Here is a 23978-nt window from a genome sequence, read left to right on the forward strand (position 1 = left end):
TAATCCATTGTTTAAAGATTTTAACTAAAAAAGACCAAAGATGTAAAACCTCAGGCAGAAAGAACAATGAAACACTAGACAGAAGAACACTTTGCATTAGTTTGCAGTCCACATATTGCTATGCTTTGCATACAAGAAATAGCTGCTACTGGACATAAAGATTTTACTGAAGACAGACTAGAAAGGGGATTCCTCTGCCCAGACTCAGAGCTACCTGCTCCAAGATGCACTATTGTGCTAGTTTGAAGCAAGCTAGAATGTTTTGGTGAAAAGAACTAGATAATGGGCAGTGAAAAGATAAACATGGTTGTGTCTCCTTCCCTCATCAGTCTTGCTGAGAGTTCTGGGAAGAAGAAGGAAAACATTTTATAACATTCTCCATTTTGTTTCTCATTCTGCCTTTGTCTTCAGACCTAGCCACATCTCCTTAACCCCACTGCCACTAACCTTCCTTCTTAACCTCTTGGCTGCACCTCTGTTCTTCCTGGGAACTGGGGTAAGGTTGAGAGGGGCCGGGGAAAGTGTTGAGGTGGTTTGAGAGCCTCTTTCAAAGAGGGTCAGGGAACTGCAGAGTGGCAGAAACAGAGGCAATAATGCCAGGAAAGTAGCTGTCACTTCTTCAGCTCCTGAGAGCAACTGTAATTGTTCCAACAATTGCAATTCCTCTCACAACAACACCAATCACTGTGTACACCCTACATGCCATGTTCAGCATTAGGGGTGCCCTGCCTCCAGCCAGGAGGAGGAAAGGGATAGTGGAGAGAACTGAATCTATTGGAATGTATTCATTAGGTGGCCTGGCAGTTCAAAAGCTCGGAAGTACAGGGCTTTAGTTGACACAGGTGCTCAGTGTACTTTATTGCCATCCAATTGCAAAGGGACAGAGTCCATGTCTATTTTTGGAATCACCGGTGGATCTCAGGAGTTGACTAAGTTACACGCTGAGATAAGTTTAACTGGTAAAGAGTGGAAGAAACATACTATTGTAACTGGTCCTGATGCGCCTTGCATTCTAGGAATTGACTTTTTGAGACAGGGTTGTTTCAAAGATCCTAAGGGTCACAAATGGGCTTTCGGAATAGCATCTGTAGAGATTGAGGATGGTAAATTGAAATTTTCTATTAGACCTGAACTTTCAGATGAATCTGCAGTTGTGGGACAACATGACATAGAGGATTTGGAAGTGCCAATTGAAACTCAAATTGTTCACCACAGGCAGTACAGAGCTAACCGTGACTCTTTGTTGCCCGTTCATCAGCTGTTTTGTCAACTGGAGGATCAGGCTGTCATCGAGAAAGCTCATTCACCTTTCAACAGTCCCATCTGGGCTGTGCGTAAAACTAACGGTGACTGGAGACTCACAGTAGACTTCTGTGCACTCAACGAGGTGACTCCACCCATAAGCGCAGCTGTGCCAGACATGCTGGAACTCCAGTACGAGCTGGAATCAAAGGAGGCTACATGGTATGCTACCATACACTTTGCTAATGCTTTCTTCTCTATTCCCATAGCAAAGGAGTGCAGGCCTCAGTTTGCATTCACCTGGAGAGGAATCCAGTACCAGTTCAATCGTTTGCATCAGGGGTGGCAACACAGCTCAACCATCTGTCACTCGGTCATCCACAATGCACTGGAGAAAGGTAAAGCTCCAGAGCACATCCAGTACATCGACGACATCATTGTGTGGGGCCAAACTGCTGAGGAAGTCTTTGAGAAAGGTGACAAAATCATTGACATTCTGTTGCAAGCAGGTTTTGCCATTAAGAGAGACAAGGTCAAGGGACCTGCCAGAGAAATTCAGTTTCTGGGACTGCGGTGGCAGGATGGTTGCCGTTACATTCCACAGGATGTGATTAACAAAGTCTCTACCATGGCAGTTCCCACCAATAAGGACACTCTTTCTTGGGTGCAGTGGGATTTTTGGAGACATCAAGGCAGAGATGGAACATACCGACGGAATCGCAATAGGTCAATTGACTTGTCCATGGACGCTATCACTCAAGTCATCTATGACTGTGACATTTGTGCTGCAATTAAGCAGGTTAAGCGAATCAAGCCCTTATGGTATGGTGAGAGATGGTCAAAGTACAAGTATGGTGAAGCCTGGCAGATTGACTACATCACTTTACCTCAATCTCGTTCTGGCAAGCAGTATGTGTTAACGATGGTAGAAGCCAGCACTGGATGCTTGGAAACCTATCCAGTTCCACATGCTACTGCATGTAACACCATTCATGGCTTGGAGAGACAGATCTTGTGGAGACATGGAACTCCAGAGAGAATCGAGTCAGACAATGGTATTCATTTCAAGAACAATCTTGTGAGAAACTGGGCCAAAGAGCATGGTATTGAATGGATCTATCATATACCCTACTATGCTCCAGCTTCAGGGAAGATTGAGCACTACAACGGTTTGCTGAAAGCCACCCTAAAAGCCATGGGGGGTGGAACTCTGAAAAACTGGGACAAACATTTAGCACAATCTACCTGGTTGGTAAATAGTAGAGGTTCAGTAAATAGAGCAGGACCTGCACAATCAGATTTGGTCCAAACAGTAGATGGTGATAAAGTTCCTGTTGTATGTGAAAAAAATCTGTTAGGGAAAACTGTTTGGGTATTTTCTCCTTCGGGCAAAGGGAAACCTATCCGAGGGGTGGTATCTGCTGAAGGTCCTGGTCATACTTACTGGGTAATGCAGGAGAATGGTGAAATTCACTGTATTCCACAGAGAAATCTAACCTTAGCTGAGAGAGTTTAAATTCAGAGTGTATAATACAAGCTGTTAGGAGTTTTCTGTTCTAGGTACCATCGGCGCCCAACACTGGAAGAATCTACGATAGAATCTACAGTACGTGAGCACGAACCCACTGTCACCTGGGAGTCCCTGTTCTGAGCTTTTGAATCACCTACATCTGATTGAAGTGTGAACTGAACTTGTATATATTGTTTTAATGTAAATATTGGTTTAGATTGGATCAGATAATTCTCAGCGATACTCTGAGTGAAGTAGACAGGGGTGGATTGTGCTAGTTTGAAGCAAGCTAGAATGTTTTGGTGAAAAGAACTAGATAATGGGCAGTGAAAAGATAAACATGGTTGTGTCTCCTTCCCTCATCAGTCTCGCTGAGAGTTCTGGGAAGAAGAAGGAAAACATTTGATAACATTCTCCATTTTGTTTCTCATTCTGCCTTTGTCTTCAGACCTAGCCACATCTCCTTAACCCCACTGCCACTAACCTTCCTTCTTAACCTCTTGGCTGCACCTCTGTTCTTCCTGGGAACTGGGGTAAGGTTGAGAGGGGCCGGGGAAGGTGTTGAGGTGGTTTGAGAGCCCCTCCTGGGGACTCGGGTTTCTGAGAGGGGAGTTGTGCTTCTGTATTGTTTATCCTTTGTATATTTCTGTATATAACTGTATATACTGTAAATATCTGCTTGTATATTTGCTGCTGTAAAATAAATAGCTTCATTTATATTCCCAGTATTCCTCCTGAGTTAGCTAGGACAAATACAAAGTGTGTGGGGGTGGGTAAGAGCCCAAACCATCACAACTATACACCAAAGGTTTTAATAAAAGCCTTAGCATTGATTAGTTAATGTAGCTCATGTGGGGCACAAATAATCACATAATTTTTAAAGCACTTGGCACTTGCTCTGGTAATAAGGCTCCTTTAACAAAATGCCTCAAGCTGAATACAGAAACATTGCAGCATTCAAAAAAAAAATAATCAGAGCCATTTAGAACCTCCACAGCTAGTACATTTAAAGCATGCTGATACTATGTTACCAGTGACATGGCAATGATGACCCTGTGCAGGAAGTCTGTCAAGCCAAAACAAAGGCGCTGTGTGACTGCCTCCCCAGGAGACAGACATATCCAAGCAACCACAAAAGGAGAATAACTACTCCACTCACTGCTCTCACATGCTTTCCAGAATTTACCTTTTCCAAAACCAGTCAAAATTATCAAACATTTCCAAGAATTTTGTGATGTTTCCCTATCTATGTTTAAGATGCTCTTGGGAGACAGTGATAGGACAAAGAGTCTTTACACCAGTATTATCAACTTGTGGCTAGATTCAGATTTGGACTAGTAAAAAGTTGGGGGTTTTTTGTTTATTTTGTTTTGGTTTTCCTTTTGTTCCTCACTGATCTTTATTTCTCCTCAGTGAGACCAGCCTTACAGGCAGAAGAAAGTGAGAAGACACCTCCTCAACATTCACAGGATGGACTCAACTGAAGTAGCCAGTCTATTCCGTAACTTTACATGAAACAAAGTGTTCATTTCTGCTTTTCCTTCCTTTTCCTTCAAGACAGATGGTTAATAACATAGGTGGCAAGATTTCCCTCCTAAATACTACCTAAGGATAATTTGTGGTAGGAAACTTGTATTTAAGATCAGAGTGTTAGATTATATCTTAATAACTATTCCCATTTCATTTGGCTGAGAGTTCCCCCATCTTACCCTGGCTATCACAGAAGTCCTGGCATGTGCTCACCAGAGCTTTGCAACCATTTCCCAAACTTTGTCAGTGGCTTCATACTTACAGTGGAAGACAGCTGTGGTAAAAGGATATGACTGCAGAAGAAGATAGAACTCCATTCAGGCCAACGAAAAGTCATAGGTATTTCAACAGAGTTGGTAGCAGGGGTTGTATAACACTAGTGTCAAAAGGCTGCAAAGGCAGGACAAAACAAGTACAGCTCTCAGCACTCTTTTTCAAGCTGGGTTCCATGAGTCCCATCCTGGCAGATGAAGCATGAGGTTTATAAATCGCTAGCCCATGAAGATTAAACAACCTCTGCATCTCTACCTAATTCTTTCTCAAGATCAAGCCTAGTGATGGGAAAAAAAAGAATCGTGCATTTGCAGTTTACATCCTATATTTTAGAAGTCTGCTCATCTTTAAAACTATCCAATATAGATATTGAGTCTAAACAGTTTACAGACATGTCTTTCAATAACAGCCTTGCTTCCAGTGCAGACATAGTATCAATATCCACTGCTATGTCCTTCAGCATTGTCTCTCACTAATCTTCACCCTTGTACAGAATGGATTTCAGGAAGATATAATTGCAGGAAGGGGAAGAGGCCTGACCACTTACAAAAGTTCCAGTCCCTAAAGATCTGTCCAGAATAGTATCATGGGTCAGACTGCCAGTGGCACGCCGCTCAGAAAAGATGTTGAAGAAAACACAGAAATAGCTTCCCCCTCCCACATTTTTTTTTTTTAATAATATATGGGAGAATCCAAAACCAAGAAACCCTCAATAGAAATATAACTAGTTTTATGAGATAATGTGCCATGTCTTTCCCACAAATTGCACATAATGATAATGCAGCACTATTCATCAGTGAAGCTGGTGGGTCCTGTGACTCTGAGTTTGGTAAGAAGCAACTGTTTTCCTCTTCCCTTGGATATGTCTCCTTTAGAAACTATTATTGCTATGATTTCTTCAGTCTTTCCCCTCAGAAGAAATCACCGATAGAAAAATTAATCCAGTATCCAGTTAAAAGTGAAAAGGCAGCAATAAAGGCTGCAGTCTGCTCTCAATCTGCTATGCATGCGGCTCAGCCCTTAATCATGCTGCCTGTGTCAGATATCCTTCAGAGTTTGTCATGACCACTGTCAGTTAAGACTAACCCAGATAAATATGATATTTTAACAATTTGCAGGACTGACATAGAGAAGTAGAGTGAGACTCATCTTCATCTTAAACCAGATGAAATTGATGATCATATGGCATATATTTAGATGGTCACATCTCTCCTCCAAAGACAGCAATCCTGTCAATGCATCCTATCCTCAATGCACTCTGTGGTGTGCCAATACCTGGCCAAACTTCTCACTGATCAATTGAAAGGTAACTTTTTCCTCTCATGGATAACAATAATACAGCAAAACACATAGGTATGTTTTATTCTGTTTATTTTCATTTCCACACCACTTTCCTGATCCTGCTTGCTGAGTGGTGGTGCCAATAGAGAAGGTTCAGAAGACGAGTGGATTGCTTTCCTCAATGGTAGCATCAGCTTAAGTGCAAACAAAGGAGGAGTATGTTGAAAAAGCATCTCTGCCTTATTTTCACTTAGCTATGAGATAAAGCTAGGACTTTACACAATAGCTCTACAACATGCAGAGGAATTAACTGTTAACAATTTCAGAGAAATATTATACTCAACACAAACTGTGATTACAGCAATCCTTGAACACAGTGGCTTGCTCTTAACTTGTCCACATACACAATGCAAGATGAAAAGGGACTTCTGAGCTCTGTCCACTACCACAGCCACTGTACCATCACAGGCGGTTGCAAGGAATTTGTATTTTAAAGTAATGCTGGGAAAGGCAAACATCAATATTTTGTTTGAGGCAAAGCAATTTTTCTTGCAGAAAGCTCTGTGTTTATATGTTAGTGGATGTGTGTTATGGAAACACAGTCTGCCCCACTCAGGGTGACATGGTACTAAACTACAAATGCTAGCACCTGGTAATAGAACTTGTTCACAGTAACCCTAACATAGGGAAACAGTCTTAATCACATCGCGCCTTAATACAAATGGCCTGATCTAAGTAGCATATGGACAAAAGCCTGCAGACAAAACTAAATCAGGAGACAGTGACAGATCTCTGCTTATAAAGAAGATGATCATGACTCAGTCACAAATAAAGCACATGCAGTTTGAGCTGAAGCACTGCTGACTGAATTCAGAACATTAAAAAATAATAAAGCCAAAGAGATTACAAGTAATAAATTAAAATAAATTCTTTGTAACTGAAATGGAGGGCAAGGGGAAGCTTGATGTTTCAGAGATGTTCTGGACAATGGATCAGACACAGAGGCCAGTGGTCCCGGCCAGTCTTCAGCGCTGAAATTAATCTGCCTCTTTATGGCTGCTACAGTGAGCCAGGATCCCACTTTATTCCACTGAGAAGACAGAATCAACATTATGGTAGCCCGCACTGTTCTGAAAGTGGACTGAAACAAGGAGCTGCAGCAGCACTCAAGCACTGCTACCCTGCATTGATTGATGCAATATCTACATTAGTTTCTGACTGATCTTTTTAATACCTCTGCAGCCCTCAACAACTGGAAGGACAAGCAGTTCACCAACAGTAAAGTGGTAATGATTCCAGTTCTGCAGCTCCACAGCCGAGACAAACCATGTCACTTCACAAACATCTCTGCACTTGAAACAGACCCATGCACACGTGATGCCCAGAACACAAAAGAGACTCAGGTGATGATGGATGGAAGATGACAATATTTTAAGGAGTCAGCCAAGGCACCAACCTTTTCTCCAGTGAAAAATTCTACTTTTAATGAGATGGTACAGAGTTCCCAACCCTGCTGTACTTCTTGTTCACCTTGGGCTACCAAACACTAAGAGATATCCAACTTCCCGTGAAATTACATTATTCAGCCCAAGCAGGGATTTAGACACAACATGAATTAAACAAAGATCTACTCATGACCTGGTCTATCTTCTCTGGGACACACCAGGACCACAGTAAGGTCCTAGTTAACCAGCTACTGTGTAACTTTAGCTATTGAATAACTTAACCACAGAGGCAAAGACAAAGACATGCAAAGCACGCTGTAACATTTTGCATTTGCAAAAGCCTTCAGAATAAAGTGTGAGTGGCACAGATCACTGTATCGGCACTAGCTGAAAAAAGGTAACAAAAACAAATGTCTCTAAAGAAAGAGTGTTCTAAATGTGGGAAAGGTAGTTAAGAGCAGGAAAAAAATTATGTCAGTCAGTTATCAGTGAAGGTATTAAAAATGCTACACTGAAAGCAGTCCAGGATTAGGAGCAAGTTAATGCCACTCTGAGAGGTGCTCAACTTATCTTCTGCATCAGAACTAACATCCTCAGTTTTCATTATTTTCAGTGAAAAACAAAAAACAAAAAAAAAAAAAAAAAAAAAAAAGAAAACAAAGAAAAAAGAACTTTCAGACTATGTCTACTACTTGGAGTCTACCACAGCTAAGGCCTGTCATCCTAATGTTTCCTTTGAGGTATTTACATCAAAATAATTGAAAAGAGTTAAGGTCTGCTGAAGAGCTTTAGAAACTCACATGGAGCTCTGATTTTATTTCAGAAATACTGCCATGCAAATTAGCATTAGAAGCAAGCTGAAAAAGCAGTAAAATATTAGGCTAATGGAATAATCTGGAACAGTAAGACTAAGCATGATCAAAGAAAAATAAGTTGTTCCACCACGTCATCTAATGGTCCTGACATAGAAGCCTCCCCACACGAACTACTCAGGAGTGCCATATTCTTGGGAGAGTTTCTGATGCAGAAATGCAGGATGTAGAAGGCCAGAGCAATAGGGAGAAAGAGCAGGTGCTGGGGTTGTAAGCTTTCAGAGACTGACCAGATGGCAGATCAGAACTGCAGAAAGCGATTAGGAAGGGATAAAATTGTCATTTTGCTGCCCCCCTTCCCTCCTTGTTGCATCATCTATGCCAGCCCAGCTTCCAAGGGAACTGCTGAATACAGAGGAAAAGACACCACTAGATAAAAGCAGCAGCAGGCTGAGTTGTTGGCACACCCCTTAACACATTAAATCTCTCATTCTACTTACTCTCTCCTCCTTTGCGGAAACCCTTCCACCACCAGAAAGTATCAGAGAGCCACTGTCTCACATACGAGCTACACACTCAGACAAGAACGAAGGAAAGGAGGGGACACACTCTGCTGTCTCTAGCATTACAGGGAATGCCCAACACAATCCTTTCCAATACTTCAGACACTTTAAAGAAACAGGAAAAAAAAAAAAATGCAGTGCAGCAGAGAACACAGATCAGATTACTGCAGAACAGCTGCATTCAGATCGCATCAAAAGCCTAGATCACAATCCTTCATTCCCATCCCACTCTGAAAACATGTGCCAAAATGCTGAAGATAACTATGGCATGACGCATACAGAGCACAGAGAGCAGCACTAGGACCTGCACATGCCCTGTACACTAAGCTAGATGACAAAAATGTGTCTCTCCTTTTCACCCTCCTTTGTTTCTGGGAAAAATATTAAAAACACAGGCCCACAAAAAATGAACATTGGTATCTAAGCACTGTTAGCTTTAATGCTTAGGCTTTTTGTGGGAGAAGTTCTCCCGCAGCGGGGCATGAGCTGTAAACATGAGACCTTGTGATGGGAGATGTCCTTGAGCTTGCAGGCTCAAGGAAGCTAGGCTGTGGACTGTGAGCAACCCACGCACACCTGCAGAGGGCTGGACCTGCCGGCCCCTGGGGCGGACACAGGTTGTTTACCACAGGGTAACCTATTTGCACCCTGCACGTGGCTTGGGGCCAATCTGTACTGTCCACTTGTGCCAGCCCCAGGCTGGCTGGATACACCTCCTCTGAGCACTATATAAGACAAAGCACTACACTAATAAAATTTGCACCCTGCACGTGGCTTGGGGCCAATCTGTACTGTCCACTTGTGCCAGCCCCAGGCTGGCTGGATACACCTCCTCTGAGCACTATATAAGACAAAGCACTACACTAATAAAATTGTACTGATGCATAGCAAGCTGCTGAGTCGACTCTTCAGTGCCCCGATCTTGCCTCTCACCAGCCTCCAGACCCCGACAGCTTTTAATTTGTATTTAATGATGAATATTAACTTCACTTCATGGAAAGAAAGTGTGCAGTGTTTTAGGATAAGGTGTTAACATTTTAGCCTGAGAGCTGCTGCACACACTTGAAATTCAGTGTCTGTCACCCCAGCAGAAAAAACAGCTCCTATGCAGCTACAAACACATTTGGAAGACAGGGGTATTTCTGAACATCATCTGGTGGAGTTAGTACCTAAGCAAGTGGTTTGTGAAACTGTCCTTACTTATTCTGCCCTGTGCATTTTACTCAATACATTTTAAAAGAGGCTGAGCCCAGAGACAGACCATGACTACCCTTCACCTTATTTGGAGAGTTTGGGCAGCTTTAAAAAGCAAGTAAACATCAGTTCCCATTTCTGTAAAAATAAATCTTGTGACATTGCTCAGCATAAGCCACAAATATTTTGAGGAAACCCAAACTGCATTTACAGTCTTATCAACCCTCTCACATTCACTGCTAGATTCACTGCTTGCTGAAAATATCAGAGCAGGCAAGAACGTGATGGAGGATATCTTCCTGGTGCAGATTTCTACTGCATTTTTAATAAGGCACATACAGATTGAGTCTTGTGACCTTATCACTTCCTTTCTGGATATGCATCTATAATGAAAAAAACAGTCCCCAAACACCAACTGCCAGAGGCCCAAGACTGTCAAATAGCACTACGCAGAAAGAAGAGCTAGGACTATGATGGACAGACTCTAGTAATCTAGTGCAGATTTAAGACTAACTGCAATGCTGGAGATTCCTGCCTCCAGAGCAGGATCAGCAAAGCAGAAAATCTACCTGTACCTTCACTAGGGCACCACACAACCCAAAATCTCGAATCCAGCAGCTGAAACAGAAGCATATATTCACTCCTAATCTTGCTATAGCAGCTGAATTGCCAGATTAAGGGCAGGAAGCACAGACCAAGAAAACCCCAAGACAGATTTTGAGACTTCCAGAGATGATGTCAAAGCACCCGTAGATCAGGTGTGAGCTTCACTGACCCATCATGCCTGCAGACTGTGCTGTTACAGGTCAGAGATGAAGTGCCTCAGTGCAGTCATAATGAAATGCAGAGCTTTACCTCTCTGTATTACATTTAATTTGCCAAAGCAATTGCGTGCAGGAAAGTCATTGTGAATTTTATAACGGTAGCTAATGCTGCTCTGGGCCTTCTAAAAATACGTTTCTGACATTAGCCTGCTACCGATCCTGTGCTGTCCAAAGCCTATCATCAGACAACAGCAACTCAGACGTATTTGTATTCAGTGTGGAAAGGCAGGCAGAAAGGGTAATCAAACACCTTTGCATGGGCAATGGCTACAAAAAAGCTAGAGAAGCAGAGAGTGCAAATGGAAGCATTCACTCCAATTATTTCCAGAATCCAGGACAGACCTGGCAACCATGCCCAGTATTGCCACTGCAGACTGCTCATGTGCTGCTGCAATATTGTTGCCTTACACCCAACTCCACTGCAGCTGCCTGTTGAACTGGAAATTTGATACACTGCAAAGTTTGCTGACAGCCAGAGGTGCTTCCCTGTCTATAAAATATCCTGTAATAAGTTCCATTACAGACTGGGGAGAAGAATTCAGAAAAGAGAATTAAAACACAACCTTATGAGAGCTAAATGAGTCCAATTAAAAGAGACTTGCTACAAGTGCTGAGAGATTTTGACCTGAGCTGTAATCAGGGAAGAATATACATTCCCTTGAAAGAGGAAAATGAGCAAGAGATCACATGTAAACAACTGTCAACTAAAATGAAATGGATTATCTTATCTATGCAGCTCTGCTCAGAGGATTACTACATGTTCCAGATACATCACACAGAGATCCAAGATTGGCACTGGGGACCGCATACTGGTGAGGATACAGAGCCAGCTCACCTGGGCAACATGAGCATTCATGGGCCCAGTCTGATAAACTCCTGCAGCTGGTGCTGAGCTTGCAATTGTTTCTGGCTCCCTACATGTTTTTGTACACAGTGTCTCACCACACAGGTGATACCTATATTCTCCCATCATCTAAAATGTTCCGGTTCAAATAATCACAGATAACTGAGTTGACTGCACTTAACCTGAAAATTTTTTAACAATTTCAAGTTTACTTCCTTGCTATGACAAGCAAAGTTGCATTTCCTAATGAGAAATGTGCATATTATTAACGATTCCGAATACTTCTCTGGTCACAAAGAACACCAGTCTGGATTATTGCAACTTGAGGTTCTCACACCGAGATATGCCATTTGCCTACTTCTAACTTGGGCTAGAGTTTATTAACTCTTGCATAAGCAAACAGGGGTGTCTTGCACTTTATCACTTTACCACGGCAAACATGTTTTAACGACTAAAACATGGGAAATACTGCAGGAAAGATGCCTCGCATTCCATCAGCTCCTTCTAAGCAACATCATTTTTATTGTGTCTTTATGCTCCCGCAACAATAAGCGCTGTTGGCCTCCACCGAACACAACCCCCAAACAGAAGCGTGTGTACCACAGGCAATCCAGATGCAGCCGCGTGACAGCAACACGAACATCCTTTACATGCTGACTTGCTCAGTGGCCGTCAACTCCGTAACAAGCAACCTCGCCGTTCGCAACGCAACACCGTGGGATAAACAAAGCCGGAGCCCAGCGCTGGCACAGGACCACGCGCCCAGCCGACGGGCTGGGGAAATAGGGCTGCCAGGGGCGGCAGCCGTGGCAACTGCCATGAGAAAGGAGCTTCTGCCCCATGTTGCTGTGTGTCGGCGGCTCGGCGCCCGTAAACAGCTACAGGTTAGGGCTGCGCAACCTCTGGCCCTGAGCGCCGCCGGGAGATGAGGCCGCTGTAGCAAGGCATGGATGCGTCTTGCGTCCTTTCCGGGCGAGGCTAGGCCGTTTCTCACTGCACAGGTGGCTACAGGGTGGGTAGCGGGGCGCGGGCGGCATAGACTCAGGGGCAGGGGGCAGCGCCCGCCCCGCTTGCCTGCCCCCAACTCGGCCCCCTGGGCGGCGGCCCTGGCCTCTCACTTCCCGCTGCCCGGCGCGGAGCCGCCGTTGCAGGCCACCCGCTCCATCGGGGACTGCCGACCCCTGGCCGGCACACAACTTCCCCCGGCCCCACCAGCGTCACTCACCCTCCTCCGCCGCCCCCCGACGCGAGCCAGGCTGGGCCGTCACCACCTCTCTACCCTCTTCTTCCACCTCACTTACCGCAAGGAGGCCCCGCCGGGCGGGCAGGGCACAGCTCCGTCGGGCGTGCGTCCACGCGCCGCGGGGAGCTCTCAGGCCAGCCAAGGCCCGCCGGCTCCCGGTCGCTGGACGTCCCTCCGGCCGCTGGGGGAGCCGCCGACGTGCCGCTCAGCCGCCATCTTTCGCGCGGAGGAGGGGCACTAGGCCCCGCCCTCTAGCCGCTTTGCGTCGGGGGTTGCTGCTGCCTGGCCCGAGCCGCGCCGGCTCGGCTAGGAGCATCTGGTGCGACAGGCCCCGCAGGGAGCACGTTGGCTGTGGGCGAGAAGCTGGGAGGTGTTTGCTCCCGGCCAGAAGGACTTGCGCCGCTTCCCGCCGTTACCGCAACATGCTACTGCGGGTTACCCCTTCCCGCCTCGGCTTGTTGCCGTTCTGGACCAGGGAGGCGCCGCCGCGCACACGGCGTTGTGTTACAACTGCGGCCGCACGGCGACACCGCCGTAGCCGTGATCACAGAGCATTCTAGCAGCAGTGGGCTGCCCAGAAAAGCAGTAGGCAGGGATCGGCACGCTGTAACAGCGCCTGCGGCAGCAACCTCCCGAAAAAAACGCACGGTGCAATTTCCTACTTGGAAAGGTCGAGAAAGTTGTAGTAGGAAGTCACAACGGAGCCACATCACAGGAACATTTGCTCTCGGCGGAGGATGGTGGACAGCCGTTCGAGAATGCTGTTGCCGCAGGCCTGCTTTCGAACCTGTTGTACAGAAAGCAGCCGCTGGGCTGCAGAGGAGGGGACCTATGTGACAGCACAAGTGATCAAAAACAGCAGAGCTGGCTGGCTGGTGAAGAGGACCAAGGAAGGGGCCGGCAGGTGCTCAAAGAATGAGGCCTGATCCTGGAAAAGTGCTGCTTCTTTGAGTCTAAGAATTGCTGGCACCCTCTTCCTCACTCATAGATTCACAGATTCATAGAATAACATGTTGGTAGTGACCTCAAGGATCATCTAGTCCAGGGAAGAATATAGTTTAAATGAAATGACCCAGCACCTTGTCACGATGGACCTTGAAACTCTTCTAATGTATGGGATTCCACCTTGGAGTTTCATCCCTCCCAGGAAATACTCTAAAAAAGCAACACAAGATGTATACATTGGCTACATAGGAATTGTTCCTCTGTTGAAAAGTGAAAAAAAGAAGTTACTGCTTTTGGACACATTCTAACAAGGCTTTTAATTTGCAGCTAATGTGTTCTTATCTTAAGTACTGACCATGTTTCTGCAAGTCTGTGAAGCCTGACTTAGCAAGTGAATTAAATAACCAAAGTAATGCAGACAAAGCTAGGAGCAACTCTTAGTGCAGTTCAAAAGCTTGTTCAGCTTCTGTCCAACAGCACCCTGTCAGCAGAGGCTGAGAGGGCAGCTGCTCCCACCGCCTGCACCAAGGCTGCTGTCCCGTCACACCAGGTCTTCATCCTGCCAGAAGACTGAATATCACATACACATGATTGCATTTCTCTTGAATTAACCCAAACACATGCCACAGTGCTTACATCAGATGAAATACTGTCTCGCTGCCTGCAGCCACCCTGAATCTAGCATGGCAGCAGCAGCAAATGATACCTGATCTTCCACAAACCTTGCACTTTATTGTGAGCCAACAGAGGGAACATGTGACACTTCAATGCTTCATGTCATATGCTTGTAGAATTTATAATCCAGCACTGCATTCTGTGAAACTGGATTTACCATTTCAAACCCCAGTTTGAGATTCTGATATAAAAAAAAGGTTTTTGGTAGTTCGCCTCTCTGCCCCAGTCAAACCAATCTAAATAACGCTGAGGAAAAGGAATCACTGACAGGACCATATCATTACTGTGCCCTATACTGGACTGTGTAGCAATATTGGATTAAAATTCCATTTAAATCTTTAGTGAAAGAGATTGCTCCAAAATACATCCCATCTTTCCAAGGTCCTTCATACAGGAAGGTCAAACTATAATGCTGTACAAAAGATTAAACATGTCATTATTTGGAAGCTCAATGAATTATGTCTGATAGGTATGGAAGTTTTTTACTGACAATGTAACAGATTAGAAGCAGTTTAAACTTGCTGACTTATTTTAAATAAATGTCACCATTAATGCTACTTTAGAATTAACAAGGCTGAAATTTGTAAACCATCTTCTCAAAGTTTGACCCTTTAGGCAAGAAAAATATTATAAATCCAAAGCAATGAATTTCACAAGTAAAACATATCCTTCTCATCTATGTACTTTTTTTCAGTTTCTTTTTAGCTTCTGAACATGTAAATAATTGCTTTCCAAAACAGGAACAACCACACAGCAGAAGCACTGCTGTAGCTACTGATATAATCTATATGATGTTGCAATGTAAACAAGATGTCCTAAGCAAAACCTCAGTGCCTTTTTTGCAGGCTGTTGATATGAACACTACACTTTCACAGAAAGACAAAGGAGAAGTAAATCAGGACAAGACAGTATTTCATCCCAATATTCATTGGCCAAATCCCAACTCTGCCAAAATGCATTAATTAAAGCACTTTCTTGGAATAAATATAATTCTGTCCATCTATTAATGCACAATTATGGTGAGCAAAATTATGTAAAATGTTATATAGATTAAGGACAACATCCGCCTTCCTTTAAAGGACCCCACTGTGACATAAGTAACTCCCAGGCTGAGATTTTACTGACTTAATTACTTAATTATTTGCTTCCTTTCACTATAGCCAGGCTGCCTTTAAAACCACAAGCACATGCATTTTTTTTGTTTGTTGTTGTTTTTTTAATGCTTCTTAAATATAGAAGAAATTTCTTCCTTAAAATTCTTCGTATTACCACACACTGACCAGTAAATTCCAGTTTCTTACTTGGCAGGCAGGCAGAGCATTCCTGCAGGTGAGCAGTTTTCAGGCATGAAGTGATCTCAAGGGAAAAACTCGTAATCCTCCACTCAATCCACTTTAAGTGTCCCCAAGGACCACCTTTCCCAACTCTAAAATAAATTTATACCAGCTCCAAATAAACAAGTGTTCCAGGTTAGTCTGCAGTCCCAAATTCTCCAGGAAAAAAAAAAAAAAAGAAAAAAGCAACCATCTGAGATGAGACTCAGCAACACCACTCAGCTGTTCTGCATCACTGTTCATCAGTCTCTGCAGTTTCTGAAGAGGTCAGTTTCATTATCTGAATGGACAAAGGGGAAAGCTGACACAGAGCACATAAGTGGCTTGTCTGCAGTCACCCTGCAGAGCAGTATCAAACCCAGACACAGATCACGAATCTCCTCATAGCTAGGCAAATACTCTGTCCATTTGTCTACATCATCAATCACACAGAAGTAACAGATCACAGTTTCAGTAATAGAATGGAAAAGGGTATCAGCACTCCAGGTCTAATTGTGCTCATCTCTTTCCCCACCTCTCATACATACTATAGCATAAAGCATCCTGCCAGACTTTGTGTCGGTAACCCAGTAATTAAGAATTGAAAGGGAAAACTGGTTTGGTCTCAAATGAAAGCTGCCATCAACCATAGGTGTCCACAGAGAATCAACTAATGTGTACAAGCATTCATGTACGTGTATTGGGGGAGAGAACTTAGAAAACCATGCTCAGGCACATCTCTCAGGTTGGAAGGTGGCAAAATGCCATAAGCAGATTTTAACAAAACACTGGAAAAGTTTCTAGAAATAGCACTGCTTCATAGCTCAATAATGGAGTCATCACACTGCAAGTAAGTACAATTCCCAATCCACGCTGTCAGCTAAAATGTAAGAAAACACAAGACTACATTTCTGGGACAGATTCTGTCACATTCTTCATGCTCCTGCTAATAGACTAATAGTGCACTGGCAAGCAGCAAAGGCAAGACAGCTTGAACAGAATACCATCACCTCTTCTAAAGGTACTTAAACCACACACATAACACCGGGAACTTCTGAAAGGCCTCACATAGATGCTACATAAATATTCTTGACATAAGCATTAGTCTGACTATTCTGCTTTCAGCAAGTGTTTATATTACGCTTGTCCTGGTTAATATTACTACTAAGAACATGGGAACTCATCACTAACTTTACTGGTATCTTCCTAGTGAATATCATCATACTGCAAAATTTCTTCAAAGATCATTAAGGTATGATTAACTGCTTCTAAAGAGACCGTAGCTGATGAACGGTGCTGCTTTGGATGTCAGAAATGATAACGGAACCTCTCTGCTTCCATAAAAGCAGGAGTTATCTCTCCTGGCTATAAACAGATCGTATTCAGTGCCAGCAACTGTGGGCTGTAAAATTCTTACCTTCTCCCTTTAAACACTAAGGACAATTTTCCTCCTGATTTATCAGGCAGGAAAAGCAATCATCCCTTTAAGCAGCAGCAACTGACACTATTTACTAGGTAATTGCTGTAGTTAAAGGGGATTAAGCACATTGAACTCTCTTTGGCTGATAAGGCAAAGCAACCCCCTCCCATCTGCAGGGCTTCCCGGTTGTACCTGAGGACAACTCAGGAAAGCTGGAGGTCGGCCAAGCCTGCGAAACTGGGGCACCAAAGCCAGATAGAGCCCCTCGGGCTTCGCTGCAGCCAGCAGCAAAACAAGATATGTATCCCCAGTGCACAGCAACTGCGCTATACTCTACACACACTCAGCTGCCAAAAGGCCAGCGGGAGACAAAGAAAAGCACACAAGCATTTGTCCCACCACAGCCACACTCCCTGCACACCTGGGAAGGGATTTGAGTAGAAGACATGAGCAGCACACGCTGCAGGCTCAGTGCTGAACCACCCTGCCCTTAGGAGAGCAGAATAGACAGTGCAAGGGGCAAAATAACAGAAAAATGACAAGCAGCTAAGGCTGAGTGGAACAAGCCTACCCAAGTCAACATAAATGAAATGCTAATAATGAGAGATCACATATAAACAAAATGGCCTAAAACTAACTTCTACCTTTCTTAGGAAATAATAGGATTGTTTAGGTTGGGAAAGACTTTAAGACCAAATTCAACACTAACCCAGCATAACCAAGTCCACCACTAAACCATGTCACTAAGCAACACATCTAAATGTCTTTTAAATGTCTCCAGGGCACTCAGCCACATCCCTGCCAGTTCCAATGCTTACAACTCTTTTGGTGAAGAAATAAGTTGAGGCTATTTCCTAGTGTTCTGCTTGCAAGTTGGGAGGAGACCAACAGCCACCTCACCTACCACCTCCTTTCAAGTAGTTGTAGAGAGCAATAAGGTCTCCTCCAGATTGAACAAACTGTTCCTTCAGCTGCACCTAGACCCCTTGCCAGCCTCATTTCTCTTTGGACATGCTGCAGCACTTCAGTCTCTTTCTTGCAGTGAAGGGCCAACAAACCGAACACAGTTTGCAGCCTCACCCATACAGAGTACAGAGTGACAATCACTTTTCCCAGTGCTGTTTTTCTGATACAGGACAGGATGCCTCCTTGGCCACCTGGGCACCCTGGTGGCTCATGTTCAGATAGCTGTTGATCAGCAACACCAGGTCATTTTCTACTGGGAAGCTATCCAGCTACTCTTTCTTAAGTCTGTAGTGTGGCATGTGACCCAAGTGCAGAGCCCAGCACCTGGCCTTATTGAACCTCAACTCATGGATCTGTCCTTTCCAAATCCCTCTATAGCACCCTCCTACCCTCAAGCAAGTCAACACTCCCTCCCAGCTTGGTGTCATCTGCAAGCTTAGTGAGGGTGCACACAATCCCCTCACCTGGACAAGTGATGAAGCTATTAAACAGAACTGGCCCCAGTACTGAAGTCCTGGGGAACACCACTTGTGTGTGTTGCTTATGCTGCTAGACCAGGCAAATTTGGACAGGTGAGAGGGTGATCAGTGCCTCCACAGAAACATGCCATCTAGTACACAAAATGCATTATCTCTCAAATACAAAAGCTACCATCCAACTTGAGTTCAGCATGTTAATATCAGGCAAATCTAATGGCAAGACAGCTTCTCCCACAAAGAGTGTGAAATATTGGTGAGGAAACCAAGAAATAATAAAGGAAGTAAGATCAGAGCCTTGCCAAAGGCTGGGCTATCAGGAACAGAAGCAACATTTCCCTACTATTCCATGATTTGTCAAGGAAATGCCATAAATTTAATTTTAACAGGTTCTGTCGTCCTTTTGCTTTTATTAACACTGGTTATTTTTTTTCATGTCAGGTAACACCATTTGTCCATTTGTAAACGTATTTTAAAATCAAACGATTAACTGACCAAAAAAAGCTGTGCATGTTGATTCTTATCTCAGAAGTGCAAATTCCACATTATGCCATGGTTTAAGAGAAAAACATGACACTCAGAACTTTGCACTGTTTAAATGTTATTTTATTAAATATCTTCAGTTCAAGGTTTCATTGTAACAAAGCTATGAAGGTTCTACCAACATTCAGACCAAACAAACAAACACTAGCTAACTTTATTTCTATATCATGCAAAAATTCTGCATCAAATGCCTTCCACTTCCTGTTTAAAATGTGATATTTATAATATATATTATATAGATGCTTATATTAGCCCCATAAGAGAACATTAAGGATGCTAAAGGTATACAGCTGTGTTTGATAATGGCCATACCAAGCTAAGGGTCTCATTAACTTAAAAAGAAATAAAACAAAACAACCAAAAGAGAGTTTGTCTCCAAGACTGTGCAAAACCAAAAAACCCAACAGTTCCATTCTTTTAAAATTTTCTCTGAAAGATGCAGATACTTAACAGAGAGGGTTTTCTTTTTAATTATTAATAACCATCAGGTAAAGAGACAAGGAAGATCTGACCTAAAGAAGGCATGCATAATGTTTTGTATCTATCTTTTTTAAATGGCATAATTGCAATCTCCTGTCTGCTTTCTCTTTGTGGCTTTAAAAAGATTCTGAATAAAATACCAAGGCTTTTTACTTTTCCACTTCATATTGGCTTAGTGCTGTCTTAAAAATGTTTCAAAATAATAAAATCTAGTGTTTGCCCTCCATGGGATTAATCTCCACACTTGTCCCTGGCATGGTGCCGAGAGGAAGAAAAGGGTATTTGCTTAGACAAACATGGGAAGTGTGGATGGTCTTCTCCTTCATCAGGGTGAGTCTAATTGATCTAATCATAGTGTGGGATAGCACCTCTCTAACAAAGGGAGCAGAGAGCTAACTGTTGCAAAGTGACAGCTCCTCTTTGTGCAACAGCTTTTATTTTCTGCATTGTTATATAAGAATTAAAATTTCAAATTGTCTTCCTTGTCTTCTGTAGACTGTAAAACGATGGCTTCACAGTTACTATGCTGTCAATGTAATCACTTGCATTCCCTTGAAAGATAGAAAAAATTATAGGGTTTGATAGAAATTCAGGTAAAAGCCCATCCCAACATCTGCAAGTCATGCCTTCCCTTGGTCAAGACAAATCCTGTCAGGTTTGACAGAAAGGCCCTGTTTTCCTTCTAGGAGGTATAGGTTCCCTCCTCGGTAAGGTCAACAAAACACTTCCACAATTCCCACTCAGTGAATAAAGGAAATGGACTCCTTTTGCAGAAAATAAAGGAACACGAACTGACTCAAAGGACAAACATCAGATCACATGTGCTCACTTCCTTTCCCCTCTTCTCCATGAGGTATCCTTGAACACCCAGAGGCAACACAGCGAGGTGGCCTAGAGTCCTTCAGCTACAGTTTTTGAGGTTCTGATCTGATAATTTTCTGTGTTACAACATTGCTGTAAAACATAGAAAAATTATCCAAATAAACACTAGTAAACATGACACTTACAAACCTTAGATGGGTTGGTTAATTGTGAGGAAAAGCACCTGGCTGGGACTGCTGGCTCCCACTGCTGTTCTACTGGGAGACCAAACACATCAAACAGGAGGCCAGGTAACCCCTTTAATTCTATTGGTGCATATATTTCAGTATAAAAACACACGCTATTTATGCCTCATATAGGAGTGTATGTGCAAGTTTTCATGAAGAACATAACACTAAGGTTTTTGTCTGTTTCATAAGGAACATGTGTTCTGCAGCACTGTGGATCCCAACTACACTGCTAACAAAGAAAAAAAAAATCCCATACATGTACCCTCTTCCTCCAAAATCTCTGCTCTTAATGCAATGCTTTTTTATTTTGTTAAGTTAAATAAGCTGGCCTCAAACCTCCATGTTTGGCCAGGTAGTGGCTGTTTCTAAAACCAGTATCTCTGAAGAGCAAGCTTTCATATAAGTTATATTCACTTAAACCAATTTTTTTAATCCCTATTTTGACCTTTAGTATTAAATCAATATCCCACAATGTGTGAGTTTTTTTTTCATTACAAATCCCCCAAAACAAAACCAAAACAAAACTAAAAAAGTCTGGTTTGGGATCCAGCAGCTGAGCAAACAGCTTTCCATAGCGTTCTTGCTGTGCAGAAATTGAAGAAGAAACAGGGTGAACTCAGTGTGCCAAGCAACAGGATGAGGAGCATTCCTCTCTCTTGAACCCCAGTCTTCACACTGGCTCCTGTGGGGTCTCCTCACTACCTCTCACTGACTGAGGTCGCAGCACAGCCTGAATGTGATGTTAGCTTCCACTATGGCACAGTTCAGACCCCACTGCTGCTCGAGCTGCTTCCGTTTTTTGCTCTCCCTCTCTCTTTCTCCACTTTTGCTTCCCCCCTCACTTCATTTCTGAAAGATGTTCCAGCTGCTGCCATTTTCTTAGCCCTGGGGGAGTGGGCATGTTGGATAATCTGTCATTTACTTAGCATTATTCCTGTTCTTTATTATTTTATACAAACAACATGTCTTTTTTTTTTTTAAGATTTAAAAACACCTTCTTACAGCAGAAACAGACACGATGGATCCATGGAAAACAACAGAAAGGCAGCACCCAGAGCATCAGATGCATGCAGGGTTTCGTGCATTTGGCTGCTGCCTGTTTGTACTTTGTGGTTTTTTTTTAATGTCAAAACAGACATGACCATTGCTGTCACTCAGGCACTCCAGAGCTGCTCGCTAAGAAGATATTACCCTCCAGCTGAGTATCTCCACAAGCTGCTGAAGTCAGGAAGATGTAGTGTCCACCCAGAAAGGAGAGGGGAGAACAGGATGGAAGACGGAAAGAAATAAAGCCAAACATTAGCTGTATACAATTAATAGAATACATTTTCCACAGGCTAATTACTTGGTGCAGGCAGATAACCTTCCTAATGCAGGGCAGATAAGGACTTCTGAGGAGACCCCTGAAGGTAAGAGGCACAATACACACTTTCCCTTCCAGGTGGCTGAGTGTGCCAAGGAAAATGAACTACTTGCTTGATTGGAGCAGACCTGGGCCCACTATCTAATAGTGATGTTCCAGATATTGAAGAAGTTTCCCAAAGGGTGATTAAAGGCTCTGGTCTTAAGAACAGTTTCTTTTGAAAGAGATGCAACATTTCAGGGTCCAAGTCAAGGAAACATACATCTTCTGTAGCAGCTAAGACTCCTCATTTATAAGCTTCCTCAAACTTTGGGCATAGCCACAACAATCTTTAGTTTCATAATTTCTTCTGCAACTTTTTTTTTTACTAAATCTAGGACAGACGTCTCCATCAACATCTCTGTGATGAAAACTGATGCAAGTAAGGTTTTTTGTTTCCTTGCAAAGACTTTATCATTCTCGTTGCCTTACTCCCTGGAAATTGAGCTGATTGTCCAGCTCTCTTGAAACCTACTCTGCTTCTGGTGCCCACAATGAACTTTTGATTTTCAAGTTCTATCTGTGAGTGCTGCGGTTTACTTGAGATAGTTCACATTCATTTCCATTGCCTTCAGTAGGGTTGAAGCCCTCAGAACACAAAAATAATAACTGCTCTTGGCTTAGCCTTAAGTAGTACACAAGACTATTGGTTTGTCCTCAAATGACTACCTTTAGAAAAACTTGTCTCCCAAGTAGATGTTTTCTGTGTTTGCTCTTAAACAGAAAATCTTTAGTAAAAAGGTCCTAATATTAAGAAACTTAATATTTTAAAATTGTAATACAAACTTCAGTGTAAAATGAAAGGAGTCAGAAAGTCTCTGCACGTCTGACTAAAAGGAAGCAGTAAGGCAATAAACGAGAATGCCAAAGTAAATTGATCTGCTGTCTTTTTGGAGCATGCAACAAATTACTTCATGTTAAACTTTATAATAAATTTCCTTCAATGCTGAATTGCAGCAGGCTAATCGGGGATATTTTAAATCCTTTGACATTGCTATTTGTTTAGATTTATTCTTTTTCCCTCTGAGTCTTCTCAGCATTGTGTACAAAATAGCTCTTGCTAACTGGAAAATCAGTAGTAAAATTTACATAAATAAATCTTTACCCCTATGGCATAGAAATTGTTCTGTATAAATTTCATAACATGATCTCTAGAATATGACATTCTTATTAAAAAAGTTCTCTGAAATAGCCCTCAGCATGTAACAGCCAGGAAAAAGCAGACCTGTGCAAAGCGTGAGATGCTCTTCCTTTCTGCTCCAGATTAGCACTCTGTCCAAGCACAGACCTGAGTACCTGGGAGGAAGCATTGCTGCTACGAGGGTAGTAACCATGTTCAGGAACAGCCTTCTGATACATGACTCCAGACTGTTAAGAGTGGCAGATAATCCTACCAAGTCCAGAGGTCAGGGCTTACAGAAAAAGCATACCAACTCACTACCAGAATTTTTAAAAAAAAAAAACAGTTCTCTCACAGCCACTAAACAGCCTTGAAGACCAAATCCCCACACACAACATCCTTAGCTTTAGATATGATATACTCCTGTCCCTGGTATTCCATACCTGTATTTGATCCTCACTGGAGAGGTGCTGCAGGAGCTCCAGAGCAGTGGTAGTGGACATTCAACCACTTGCCATCTCGGCGGTGCCAGACACGTGTCTCTTCAGACTGTGTGGTGCGGGGCCGGCCTTGGCCATCGATATACTGAGTCAGGCGGATGTATGCAATGCAGGCAGCATCTTCACCAATGACATGGACATGAGGGTTCAGGATGGTGGTGTGTATTGGCTTGCTGTTCTTCGACAATACTGGCAGAACATGCAAAACCATAAGCATTTTACTGCCAAGAAGGAACAGTCCCCCACATGCTCCAACCTCTTTTCTATTCTACTTACCTTCCCCTGGACTCTGGAATACAATAAAAATTGCTCCTGCAATTTTCCA

At 43.2% G+C, this 23978-nt stretch overlaps 2 protein-coding genes across 16 annotated transcripts in view; both read right to left on the reverse strand.

Moving 5' to 3' along the window:
- Positions 1-13096, reverse strand: part of NDST2 (N-deacetylase and N-sulfotransferase 2) — a 159457-nt gene extending 146361 nt beyond the window's left edge. The window contains exon 1 of the mRNA XM_064144936.1: positions 12820-13096. The gene's annotated coding sequence lies outside the window, so the exon portion shown is untranslated. The remainder of the gene's footprint in view (positions 1-12819) is intronic.
- Positions 13097-19140: 6044 nt separating this feature from the next.
- Positions 19141-23978, reverse strand: part of CAMK2G (calcium/calmodulin dependent protein kinase II gamma) — a 136472-nt gene continuing 131634 nt past the window's right edge. For 14 of the 15 annotated variants that reach the window (XM_064144942.1, XM_064144940.1, XM_064144945.1 and 11 more), the window contains 2 exons: positions 23597-23842; positions 19141-21849 (listed from right to left, as the gene is read on the reverse strand). In XM_064144942.1, the coding sequence (XP_064001012.1) occupies positions 23610-23842 (233 nt within the window). In that variant the 3' untranslated portion in view covers positions 19141-21849; positions 23597-23609. The remainder of the gene's footprint in view (positions 21850-23596; positions 23843-23978) is intronic. The other variant, XM_064144939.1, reaches the window with a different exon arrangement.

This window comes from Pogoniulus pusillus, chromosome 6, assembly GCF_015220805.1.
Source record: "Pogoniulus pusillus isolate bPogPus1 chromosome 6, bPogPus1.pri, whole genome shotgun sequence".
Lineage (NCBI taxonomy): Eukaryota > Metazoa > Chordata > Aves > Piciformes > Lybiidae > Pogoniulus > Pogoniulus pusillus.